This window comes from Diospyros lotus, chromosome 4 (genome assembly GCF_014633365.1).
Source record: "Diospyros lotus cultivar Yz01 chromosome 4, ASM1463336v1, whole genome shotgun sequence".
NCBI classification, from domain to species: domain Eukaryota; kingdom Viridiplantae; phylum Streptophyta; class Magnoliopsida; order Ericales; family Ebenaceae; genus Diospyros; species Diospyros lotus.
In genome coordinates, this window is record NC_068341.1 from 7,913,863 (window position 1) to 7,926,753 (window position 12,891).

At 34.7% G+C, this 12,891-nt stretch overlaps 2 protein-coding genes across 2 annotated transcripts; both read right to left on the reverse strand.

The window, feature by feature from the left end:
• Positions 1 to 43: 43 nt before the first annotated feature.
• LOC127800535 (uncharacterized) lies at positions 44 to 5,721 on the reverse strand. Its single transcript, XM_052335194.1, has 3 exons — positions 5,587 to 5,721; positions 420 to 621; positions 44 to 351 (listed from the first exon to the last, which is right to left on the reverse strand). Exons 2-3 carry the CDS (start codon positions 607 to 609, stop codon positions 98 to 100), a joined length of 444 nt encoding a protein of 147 aa, XP_052191154.1. The 5' UTR covers positions 610 to 621; positions 5,587 to 5,721; the 3' UTR covers positions 44 to 97.
• Positions 5,722 to 6,535: 814 nt separating this feature from the next.
• LOC127798944 (probable protein phosphatase 2C 74) lies at positions 6,536 to 9,635 on the reverse strand. Its single transcript, XM_052332600.1, has 5 exons — positions 9,094 to 9,635; positions 8,618 to 8,797; positions 8,341 to 8,511; positions 7,008 to 7,187; positions 6,536 to 6,875 (listed from the first exon to the last, which is right to left on the reverse strand). Exons 1-5 carry the CDS (start codon positions 9,532 to 9,534, stop codon positions 6,723 to 6,725), a joined length of 1,125 nt encoding a protein of 374 aa, XP_052188560.1. The 5' UTR covers positions 9,535 to 9,635; the 3' UTR covers positions 6,536 to 6,722.
• Between the last annotated feature and the right edge of the window lie 3,256 nt (positions 9,636 to 12,891).

Here is a 12,891-nt window from a genome sequence, read left to right on the forward strand (position 1 = left end):
ATTGATTTCCATGTTGTGGGTACATCAGTGTTATCCTGCAATGATATCCTTATTAGAGTATAAAAGTTTAGAGTCAGATAACTAAGAATCAGAGATGTTATTTACTTACCAAGACCTCTTGCCAGATGCGCTCCTTATATGGTTCCATCCCCGGTGATCTCCAATCAGTAAATGTAAGGGGAGCAATACTCCTTACCATCACACCTAGTTGGGTTTCCAACTTAGTTGCCATCTCCCCAACTGGTTGTCCTTCAGCATCAAATTCAATATGAATCTTCTCCTTTCCCCACTTTGAAATTTGTCTTGATATTCCTCTTCCTTTCTTGGCAGTAGATGACATAGAGCTTGTACCTGCTAAAACATAATACCACAATAAATTCAAATTGAATTAGGAAAGAATAATAATTTTTGGTATTTACCTTGCTGACTATGTGAGTTTTGGGGGTTGGATTGTGAGTGGATCAAGTCCTCTTCGGGATGATGTAGATGTGGCGGGACTGGGTTTGGGTTTGGATGATGGGATGGAACTGATTGTGAATCATCGTGGTGTGAATCTATACTACGTGACATGGATCCAAATGGCCAACGAGTCTGCCTCTTAGGTGCCATCAATGTAATTGCCTATTATTGATTTGAATGTAAAAAACAATCTGTTAGCATATCAATTTAGGTTAAACAAAAATAACAAATCAAAACATAAAAAGCTAAAAACATAAACATATATACATACCACATCATTAAATATTATGCAAGGAAGACATATATATGCCACTTCAATATTAGAAATCATTATCATCACTGTGTGCAGTATAAGGAATGGAATTGTCGTCATCATCTGATATATCGACTAGCATACCATCCTCATCAGATTCTCCAGAAGAGTAGTCTTCATCAGATTCTCCTAACTCTGCATGTAAGGACTGATCATTGTTGATTTCAACATGATTACTAATTAAAGCATCTTCCTCGTCACAGCTCCCTACCACATTTCTTTTACCCATGTTATACAAATCTCTAGGTGTCATCTTCATGACAACGTACCATTCTTCATCAAGAGGATCAGCCACATACCACACTTGTGATGCTTGACTTGCAAGTATAAAAGGTTCGTCTGTTGGTTTATTCTCTTGATACATTAAACAATTAAAATTTACAGTTATGAAATTCAAACTGTCAACCTTCATCCCTCTGTTATTGTCAACCCAATCACACTTAAACAAAACAAATTTGAATTCGTTAGAGTATCGTATCTCAACAACATCTGTTAGGACTCCATAAAAGGTAACATCACCACTGATAGGACGTTTATCTTTTGAACTAGCATAACTTTCAGTATTTGCATTTAATAATACTCCACTGTTTTGAGTCATTCTTCTCCTTTCTCGACGCCTCGTGTGGAATTTGAATCCATTTACGATGTACCCAGAATACTTCCATGCCCATGAGTGAGGCCCAGCAGCTAATGTTTTCACTTCATTGGGTACATTGTGACCACTTACTTGCAATTCATAAACCTGTTTTGTAACATGTTTATAATTCATTACGCAAATAAATATATGCAAATTCTAAAATGAGTAGATATGGATGTTTAGGGTGTGGTGGCAGCATGTTAAGACTTACATGTTTTTGAAACCATGATGGGAAGTTTTCATGGTGTTTTTGTGTAATTTCACGATTGCTAGCACATCTTCTTTCCAATCTAATGGATTGTAAGTGTGTCCTGCATTGTATGCAAATGATAAGAATTATGAAATTAAAGTACACATTTTTTTTATTATGAAATAAAATTGATTAACCAGATTAAGTTATAATAATCTTACTCTCGATAAGATGAAATTGTACTACAATTTGCTAGCACATAACGATGGGCTTGTTGCAATGAAATCTCATCCAATGTGACTAATTTCCCCTTTTTTGGGATAGGTTGACCATGTGCACCCTCATAATTTCGAACCGGCCTATTAAACTTTGTTTCCACATCATCCAAATACCTTGCACAAAAAGTCAAACACTCTTCTGCCAAGTAACCTTCAGCAATAGATCCTTCTGGATGACTTCTAGTCCTTACATACTTTTTCAATGTCAATAAGAACCTACATGATAAGTTACATTATCAAGTAAATTCACAATATTTACTTAAAAACGAACAAACAAATTCACAAATTAAAAAAATCATGGCTTAATATACCTCTCGACTGGATACATCCACCGAAACATTACCGGTCCCGCAATTTAGACTTCGTCAGGCAGGTGAACAACTAAATGCTCCATTATATTGAAGAAGCTCGGTAGAAATATTTTCTCGAGGTGACAAAGCACCAATATAATGCGTGACCTCAATTGGTTACACTCGTCTACTGTAATGTTTTTAGAACACAACTGTTTAAAGTAATTGCATAATTCAATCAAAGTTTTACTGACATACTTTCTCTTGAACACCCTCCTAATTGCCAATGGAAGCAAATGTTGCATCAAAACATGATTGTCATGGCTCTTAAGTCCACTCATTGTGTGTTCTTTGAGTTGGACACGACGTGATATGTTTGATGAGAATCCATCGGGTGATTTTATACTTTTCAATACTTTCAAAAATATATGTTTTTGTTCTCGATTCAACGTGAAAGATGTAGGAGGTAAATACTTCTTCCCACTTAAACGATCTTCAGGATGCAACTTTTTTCTTATCCCTAGTTCTTTCAAATCAAGACGTGCTTTCAAGTTGTCCTTTGATTTACCTGAAACATTTAATAACGTCCAAATTATGTTGTCACAAACATTTTTCTCAATGTGCATGACGTCGAGATTATGTCGGATCAAATTGTCTTGCCAATATGGAAGCTCAAAGAATATACTATGTTTTTTCCAACCACCCATTCCTCTCCCAACACTAGCGCCAGAATTCTCACGGTTTCCATACATCTTCTTAACAAATTCAACATCTTTGAATACATCGTAGCCAGATAACTGAGGAGGAGCAACACGGTTTTCAATAGTCCCATCAAAATTCTTCTTGTCTAACCGAAAATGATGACTCATGTCCTCCAAGAATCTACGGTGACCCATATAACAAAACTTACCACCATGTTTTAACCATTTGGACTCTGTCTCTTTCATATTTCAGCTCCATTAAAATAATTTATATATCAAACCTGCTAAAAATAAGGATTCAAAGATTGAATTATGCAACTTTTATAAGAATAATATAGAAAATATATACAAAATATTAGCACAGACAATTTCCCTCATCAAAAAATGAACGTGCCATATACAAAGATCTCTCTTGTGACAAAGACCATCAAGAGAATCAATAGCCATCTGTTAATCATGTCTTCTAATAGTGGAAATGGCAACCGATTCAAATCCCCTAGCTATATATATATATATATATATTAATGGAAATGGTTCTAAGTTTGGTTCAAAGAACCCATTTCGTGGAAGCTGCGTACATTCATTGGGTCACAATTTCAATTTAATTGATACATTATTATTAAAAATTAAAGAGTTGTAGGTGTTTATGTCTACACGTGTATTTTTTAATTTTTTAATAAAAAAATAATAATTAAATTAAAATTTTATCTCTAATTTAGATAAATAATAGTACTCTTAAATATATTTATGTATGTATACAATTTTTGTATAAAATTACATAACTTATCTTTGTTCGGATGTTGAAATTATTATTGACATATTATTTTATTACATAATTCTATAAATAAAAAGAGTGAAAGCCATAGGGATATGAAAAAGAGTGAAAGCCATAGGGATATGAATCTAATTGCCATTACTTTCTTTCTCTTTGCTGCTTCTATGCTTTTCTTCAGAAATGAATATATCTAAAACTTCTTCTAGCCTCAGGTTTTTTCTAAGAGGGTAGGGTGTTTGAATTGTCTAAAGCACATCTGATGGGGACAAGCAAGTAAATTTTTGGGTAATTATTATTGTAGGATAAAATATAAAAAATAAAAACGTAATATATTTATTTTAGAAGATTTATTTCCTTCTCCATTTATTTATTTCCTAAGTAGCTCTAGAGAGATTGTGTTTTCATGCTAGTTAAGATATAATTCTCTTTTTAATATATTTCTTAGTTAGTCAAAATTTTTAATTTATGTAAATCTTTTAAAAATGTATTATTCAAAAGATCTAATCATTTGAATTTGAATATTAAGAATTGATTTGAGTTTTCGAGAATAAATATTTCTCTTATTCTTCTTTTTAAGTTTTATGTACCAACATTTGTGTATAATGTAAGGATGAATAAACAAACAAATACATAGAGAAAGAATTAAAAATCATCAATATACAATTAAAGACAAATTAATGAAGGAGGTTGGGCTGATAAGCTAAGTTAGTTGACTTTTTTGTCGACTAGTTGAACCATCGAGTATATGCATTATAAATCAAGTGACATAAGAGTTTCAAGTGTTAAGGAAAAAGCTTGATGTTTAAAGTTATCCCGCATGTGAGTGTAGTTTCCACCTGTTGCTTGGCTGGGAGGTGATTACAAGAGTGGAAGAGATCCCTACCATGCATACCCCCAAACCAATTCTTATATAAAATAAACCATACCTAAATAAGCCACCACCCCTCACTTCACACTAAATAAACCATACCTAAATATAAGGACTGAGAAATAATATATATATATATATATTATATATTATATAAAATTGGAGTTGTATGTTTATATAATATACTAAAGGAGTGGACTGTTAAAAAAATAATAAATAAGTAAATAAAATTCATTAAGTAATATTTAATAGTTACAGTTTAGTTTTTAAACAAACTACTGAATATATTTAATAGGCCTAAAACATGCATAAGCCACCAAATAAGAAACTAGCTGTTACAGAGGATATATAAGTTGGATAAGAAACTACTGCAAACGTATTTTTCATTGGATATATAAGTTGACATGATCTGTATATGATTATATAAAATTACCAGTTTATTGAGAAGCTAGCTGTTACCTAATACCTGAAAAAATAAACTAATCCTCACTAAAGAATTAATTGAATTGACTAAATCTTCGTGGGATCGATTAAAAAAAAAGTGTGAACAGGAGTTGATTTAACAATTTAAAATAGTATCCAAGCAACCAAAAGTCTTGAGTTCAGATTTAATTAATCTCACCACCCAATTAATTAACTATTTAATTGTGAACAGGAAAGTACTTAATTAACTAGAATCTCTTAATTTTTAATGAACCCGATTAAAAATTGTGGCTGGCCAGGTATAACAGTGGCAAAGTCTCATTCTTGTTTTGCCCAAGTCCAAGGTAGCTCATCATCGCTAATTGCATCTATAAATACAGACACCAACTTAGCCTATAAATGCAACCAAAATCAAAGCACAAAGCACAAGCATATCATAGCATCACCACTAACTGGTAAAACAAAATCAAAGCACAAAGCACAAGCATATCATAGCATCACCACTAACTGGTAAAACAAAATCAAAGCACAAAGCACAATCAAATCATAACATAGATGATGCTACTGATCTGGAACGGAGAAACAGAGGATCTGGGATAACACGCAAGATTCATACGTATAGAGATACATTATACACAAGCTGGAGACAAACCTGATCAAGGAAGAACAACTATCGCGGAGCAATCGAACTGTAATTTACCCCAATTCCAATCACCACTTCTCTGGTTGCATGTGCGACTGATCAGTGAGCGAGGGAGGGCGAGGCCGAGGGCGATAGCGCCTGAGAGTGAGCGAGGGAGGGCGAGGCCGAGAGCGATAGCGACTGAGAGTGAGCGAGGGAGGGCGAGGCCGACTGAGAGTGAGCGAGGGAAGGCGAGCCGAGGCGAGCGAGCGAGGGAGGGCGAGCCGAGGCGAGCGAGAGAGCGAGGGAGGGCGAGGCGAGGCGAGCGAGGGAGGGAAGGCGAGGCGAGCGAGGGTGATCGAGGGAGGCAGCGAGGCGCGAGGGTGATCGAAGGAGAGAACCGGTTAGGGTTTGCAGGGGGGGGATTTTGGAAGAAATCGAAGGGGTTAAAGGACGCGCGCGGGGATTATATAGATACTATCCCCGGCGGTTTTATAACCGCCGGTGAAGGGAAAACATAACCGGCGGTTTAAAAACCGCCGGTTATGGTCAAAATCACCGGCGGTTTTATAAAACCGCCGGAGATGTGTATTCTATAACCGGCGGTTTTATAAACCGCCGGTCATGTTGACTCCATAACCGGCGGTTCTAAAAACCGCCGGTAATGCTAACGTTTTACCAGCGGTTTTTAAAACCGCCAGTAATGGTGATGTTTTCCCGACAGTTCATAAAACCGCCGGGAAAACTTCGCCGGCAATACCACTTTCCCTTGTAGTGACAAAATGAAAAAGGAAGAAGTGATTGAATTTACAAAAGAGCTCCAAAATATTTTTGAAATTATAGAAATGGCCTAGAAGTATTATTTTTTATATTCCTCGATATTTCAATATAAAAAATATTTTAAAAACACCAAATATGTGTGTATTTCCCATATTTTAACTGAAGGAGGACATAAATTAAGCCCTCATAAGATCAACAATATCAACAAGTAATCAACTTCTCTCATACCCTTTCAACTTCAAATGTACAAGAATAATTGGGTATATGTACATATACACATATACGCTGAATATCTAATTAAACAACTGATCATTTCTTAACTTAACATAAATATTCTACTAACTATACTAATTTTAAGAAATCCTACAAAGGCTATTACTTTTCTCTTAATTGATCATAAACTGTTGAAGATCGACCACCATGACAGTTATATCGTCGGTGTTGCCTCTTGATCGTGACATTTCTACAAGTTTCTTACATGACTCTACTGAATTCTTCCCGTTATCCAGTACTGCATCAACTGCCTCTTGTTCATTAACCTGCACAATATCAACATACACAGAGAGTTATATGTATGTATGTTTTTTATGTCTAAACAAAAAGAATATATAATGAAAAACATTTAGAGATGATTGCATATATATATATATATATATATAGATGCACAGTACCTTTTCCCATAACCCATCGGAGGCCAATATGAGAAGCTGGCAATCAGCAGTTAAAGACAGCATCTGGATCTCTGGCTTAGCAATGACCCATTCCTTCAAATATCGATCCCCTATAGCTCTTGACACTGCCAGTGATCCATTTACTCTCCACACTCCATTTTTGCAGAATACGTAGCCACCCTGCTTGTTTATCAATACACATGTATACGTACGTTTAGATCCATGCATGAAATGTTAACCATTTCTTTGCAAAAATAGCTCGTTAGTTACTGGATATTGGGTTGATGAATTGCATGTACTGACAAAGAGGGTGATTAATTAATTAAATATTAACAAAAAGAGAGCACCAAAGGTAGGATTTTGTTTTTCTAAATGCAAAAATCAGAATTAAAACTAAAGCAAAATCAAAGTGGGGCTAACAAATCATCTTTCTTCTTATGCATAAGAAAGTACAAAAAAATATATATTATAATTATCCATACTAATGTTGGAAGAAAATGGATAGAGGCCGACAACAAGTGTATGAAACTCAAGGCATGACAACATGATGTTATTGACTTTAAGGATAATTTTCATCCTTTAATAAAGGTACAAAAGTTCAAGTGGCTATCTCTGATCAACATACAATAAGTTATTCTAAACATGTGTGTACTCACGAGATTTTGGAACAAAATGAGAGCAAGAGATCGTGCATGAACTTGGAAGCAGTAGAGGGAATGGACAGAGGGGAAGGACAATGGATTTAGTGACTCACAAGTGTAGTAAGGGGTTGCTTTTATAGGTAAATAAATGTGAATATTATGAGAGATAATCGGCAACTGAAGACTAGATGGATGGGAAGATGGTAAGATATATAAGGCGATCAACAAAAAGATAAGAATAAAAGAATTTGGTCTCTCTCTCAACTGTTGAAGCTCAATTTAGAGCAGTCTCGAGCAAGGGTAAAAAAAAAAAAATCAAACAAAAGATTGCAACATGCAATCTAACTAACAGATTGACCTAATTTTATGCAAATGAAGTCAAACTCTCTAACAGATTTCATAAGTTCAAATAGATTCAATGCATATAAAAAGATAGGATACAAGTTTTTTTTTTTTTTTTTTTAAATTACACGCGCTATCATTCCCGTCTCTTGCCGAACCCGTCCCTCATGAATCATCACAAGGGAGGGGAAAGCCTCTATAGATCATTTAAAGCACCACTTGATTTACAACAACTAAAAGGTACGGGACGATTTATATGTATATAATTTCATGTTTAGGATGAGAGGGGAAACATTTTAAATAATACACCGTTGCAAATATAATACGCGAGGATGGGTCTAGCTGCTTACGGAGCTTTCAATCCGAGATCGCTCATCTTCTCTGCTGAGCCGATGATCCATCGTCAACCCATAAGCTACTCCATTCCTACCCACGACTACTCTGCAATCACCCACATTCGCGGCATATACGCGGCCGTCCCTCACGAGCACGCCGGCGGCGCAAGCTCCTCCGTTAACACCCTGCAACTCATCAGAACAATCCACATATATAACAAATTAAATACATGTTATGTTATATCAAAGCAACTAAAAAGAAGAAGAGGTTGAAAGTTTTCTATTAATTTACCTGTCTGAGGAATTCTTTATCCGTGGCCAAGTAGCCTTCATGTATCGCCGCCTTTATCTCGTATTCTCCAGCTCCGGCGACAAGTTGGTCGAGTTCTTTTATGATGTTCTTTCCCAGATGTTCGCCAGCATGATCGGCGGCTGCGCGGCCGCCATGCCCGTCGATGACAGCGAAAAAAGCCTGGAAAGTAATCAATATTTAGTTATTTGAAACATTAATTATTATAATATGTTTGAAATATTTCGTACGCTCGATGATGTAATAGAAAAGAGATTCGTAACAAAATCTACTACAACAAGGCCGGCCGCATCTCGATATGCCAACTAATACTAATCCAAAATGATGGGTTTTCAGATTAACGTTGTGATGATTGAGTCACAAATATCTCCTTAATTAAGAAAGTGATACTCTTTTTCAAAGTTTAACTTCCTTTTGTTTATAATTCTGTCTTATATCCACTGTTGTAACAGACCAACCTGCTTAGGATCTCCAAGAACATTGAGCAGGATGCTGTTGGAGTCTTCCATAACATCCCTCCTCCCTTTCCTGCTTGCCAAGCAGTATTCTCTCTCTTCAACCTCAAACTCCTTGATCACGGCCATCTCCGCCTTCGTCTTCTCCGATTCCAGAGCTGGGTGGTGGAATTGAGGAAGAACGAGCTTGGCTGGCCTGTTCCGCAACCTGTAGCCGGCCGTTACTGATGGGGCCTTGTCCACCACCTGGCCATCATCGCCATCGTCGTTGCTGCTCCGATCATCCGCAGCCGCTGTATGGAGCTTGTGATTAACCATATCTTCCACTACTGATCTCTCGGCTGAGAAAAATCTGCAGCTCGAGTACTGCCATGAAGATGGAGATGGAGATGGAGATGGAGAGAAAGAGGGAGCTGGGGGAGAGGTCAGAGATATAGCCATCATAAATGTACAGATGAGAATGGATCTGTAAGTACTGATGGAACCAAGAAACAAAGTCGATTATATATATATTGATGAACGAACACGACTACTCTTAAGAAGAAGAAGCAAAGAGAGAATGAAAGATGGTTATATATATACACATGTACGTAAATAAGGGTGTAATGGGTCAATGGGTCAATAAGGAGGGGATAAGGAGGGGATGAAATTGGACATAATTAAGTAACCCAGACGAAGCAAAGCATCTTGGAAAGAGTCAATTAAATCCCATCCAATGAATGATGCTTGTCCTAGTCCTAGCTAGACCTGGTCTTCCACATTAACACACTTGCCCAATATTAATTAATATTCTTATTTCAAAAACAATATTAACCCTTATAAATAAATTACATTATATATATACACACACAAATTTAGATCAAATATTAATATTAATTAAAGGTGGGTGTGACGAATTTATAAATGATATTTAAAATTAATTAATATAGTGGATTCCATATTATATTATATTATATAATAAAAAGGCGATATTATTTTAAAATAGAAGTGAGTTAATTACCTGCCTCACATGGAACTTGGCTGGCTGCCTACCGGCCATGGCACGGCCGGCTTTTTATTAATTAAAAATGTGTGGCAACTGGCGGTGCCCTGCTGTGCTGTCTCATTGCTATCAACTCAACTCATCATTTCCAGAATAATTATTTCATGTTTGACTTGTCACGTGTATCTCCGCAAATTATAATAAAGAGGAAGATTAGATGCTAATTATTAATTATATCGCTGACCTCTCTTGCTCATTCCGAAGGACTAAGTAAGTTTGCAGCCAACAGCAGAACCTCCGACAAATTCAATGGCCATCGTGCGGTTAGTTAAGGTCTCCTTTTCTTAATGCTCCCATTGAATTTGTATAACCTGACGGTGGTGATATAATTGTCACCCCGCTTGCTATTTTGTTAGTTAATTTGTGTCTTTTACGTACGGTATTTATATCTATTATTACACCTAGCTAGCTAATTAATTTGTCTAATCTTTAATTAAAAGGAAAAACAAAATAGAACGTATATGGTAAATTTTTACGTGATTCGATTAAAATGATACCTATTTTACGACTGTTCTCTGACTATTCTGACATAGTAACAATATATTATTCTTCTTGTTCTCTTATTTGTACAATGATTTTCGACCCTATTTTATATATAGTGATGGGTGTTTATAATTGCATAAAATCCAAAATAACATGATAATATTATGGACATAATATGTCATTATCGATTCCATAAAATAGTGAGTGGACTCTGTATTATCAAGGATCTAGTTTGTTTTAGATAAAGTAGGTGAGTCTGTATCTCCGGTTGTTTCATGGCTTTGTTGTTATGCGAGTTGGAGAATCAGACCAGCGAACTGGAAACATTGTTGAGAGTTCGCTTGGTTAGGCTAGCGAGTTGGAGAATCAGACGAGCGAACTAGAAATATTGTTGAGAGTTCGCTTGGTTAGGCTAGCGAGTTGGAAGCGTCGCTGGGAGCTTGCTTGGTTCCACGGTTTGAACTTGGGTCTCAGCGATGTGTGATCTTGTTTTAACGAGCTCTGCCTTGGGTTTATTGGGCTTTTGGTGATTGAACTCGTCTGTCGAGTCGTGTCCAATTTATAAGAAGTGGTGCGGTAAATACCCATAAAAGTTGTCAAGGGGGCAATTACATATTGATCTGAATTTGTTAATTAGGAAGATTTTTTATTAATCAATGGTCTCAATTTGTTACTTAGGGATGTTGCTTGCTACAGGTGGATTTTTCAATATTGATTAAGACGTGTTCATCAGCGCAATAAAATTGAAGCTTTCAAGTTAATTAATTACAAGTGTAGTATAGATGATGTATATATTTTCTATTATTTATTAAATTTAGCGGCGGGAAGGGGACAGTTTCAATTCAAATGGAATCAGAGAAGGCCAATTCCGGCGCATCCATCCATATATATATATATATATATGTATGCGACTATTTCAATTATTTCTAGATCTAATTTAATTATATATGCTATTAATTGATGAGTTCATCCAATTAAGCCAACCAAACTTTACTATTAGTCAACTAAAACTTTTTAACTTCCTTCCAATATTATACTAGTAGTAATGGCATGACATAATTAGTTGAATTAAATTAAAGATAAGCTCCCATTGATGATGCTAAGACCATCTCCAACCCAACCCCAAATTTGGGGTAAAATCCTCTCCAACCCACCCTCAAATCCTACCCCAAATTTGGGGTAATATATTTATTCCTATTTTGCTCCTCTCATTTTAACTATAACAAAATTTAATTCCTTTTGTATCCCACCTTTATATATTTTTACATTTTTATTTACTTATTATTAGTATTAATAATATTTAAATAATATTAATAAATTATAATCAATTAATGAATAATAATTAATAAATTTTGTCGGGTTTAATATAATATTTTATTAATTGAGATAGTAAATGTAATGTTTTTATTTTTTAATATTATTGATTATTAAATTTTTTTAGTTAATTACATAATTTTTAGGTAATAATTTAAATTGATATATAATAAATAAGTAAGTAATTTACATTATAAAAAAATATTTAGAATAAAAAAATCAATAAAAACTATTCCTTTAAGGGTTAGAGAGGAATTAAGTTTTACCTCAAATTTGGAGTAAAGGGTTGGAGATGATCTAAGAGATGAATATGCTTCTCTTTCTCAGCTATATTTCTGCCTATATATATAAAATTTTAATCTCTTAAGTATCGTTGTTTAATTTATATTAAATAACGTTGATGTGACAACTCAAATATAATAATATGAGACTCATCTTATTAAGTTATAATATTAAAAGAATTAAATATGATTGAAAGAAGTGTTAAAATAATTAAATAAAGGTGAGCCTCATATAATTATTATATTTGATTTGTCACATCAACGTTACTTATAGGGGTGCAAATGAACCGAGTCGTTCGAGCTTAGCTCGATGTTTGAGATAAAATCTCATTCGATTTTGTTTGTTAAGATAAACGAGATAAGTTTGAGCCTAATTTTGAAGTTTGATTTGTTAACGAGCTAATTTTTAACTTCCTTTGAATATTATAATAGTAGTAAAAGCATGGCATAATTAGTTGAATTAAATTAAAGATAAGCTTCCATTGATAATGTAAGAGATGGATGTGCTTTTGTAAATCTAGAGTAAGTAATATGGCTTAATTTATATTAAATAATATTAATGTAATAATTCAAATATAATGATATAAGATTCATCCTATCAAGTTATTATATTAAAAGAATTAAATGAGGGTGAATCTCGCATAATTATTATATTTAAATTGTCAACTTATCGGAGATCAA

What these genes read in the sequence shown, in the direction of transcription:
- LOC127800535 (XM_052335194.1), bottom strand. Translation starts at nt 609, where the DNA reads ATGGCACCTAAGAGGCAGACTCGTTGGCCATTTGGATCCATGTCACGT. An exon ending in AAACTCACATAGTCAGCAAG is followed by an intron (nt 352 to 419) that starts GTAAATACCAAA and finishes ATGTTTTAGCAG; the next exon opens with GTACAAGCTCTATGTCATCT.
- LOC127798944 (XM_052332600.1), bottom strand. Translation starts at nt 9,534, where the DNA reads ATGATGGCTATATCTCTGACCTCTCCCCCAGCTCCCTCTTTCTCTCCA. An exon ending in TTCTTGGAGATCCTAAGCAG is followed by an intron (nt 8,798 to 9,093) that starts GTTGGTCTGTTA and finishes ATTACTTTCCAG; the next exon opens with GCTTTTTTCGCTGTCATCGA. An exon ending in GATCTCGGATTGAAAGCTCC is followed by an intron (nt 7,188 to 8,340) that starts GTAAGCAGCTAG and finishes ATAAACAAGCAG; the next exon opens with GGTGGCTACGTATTCTGCAA.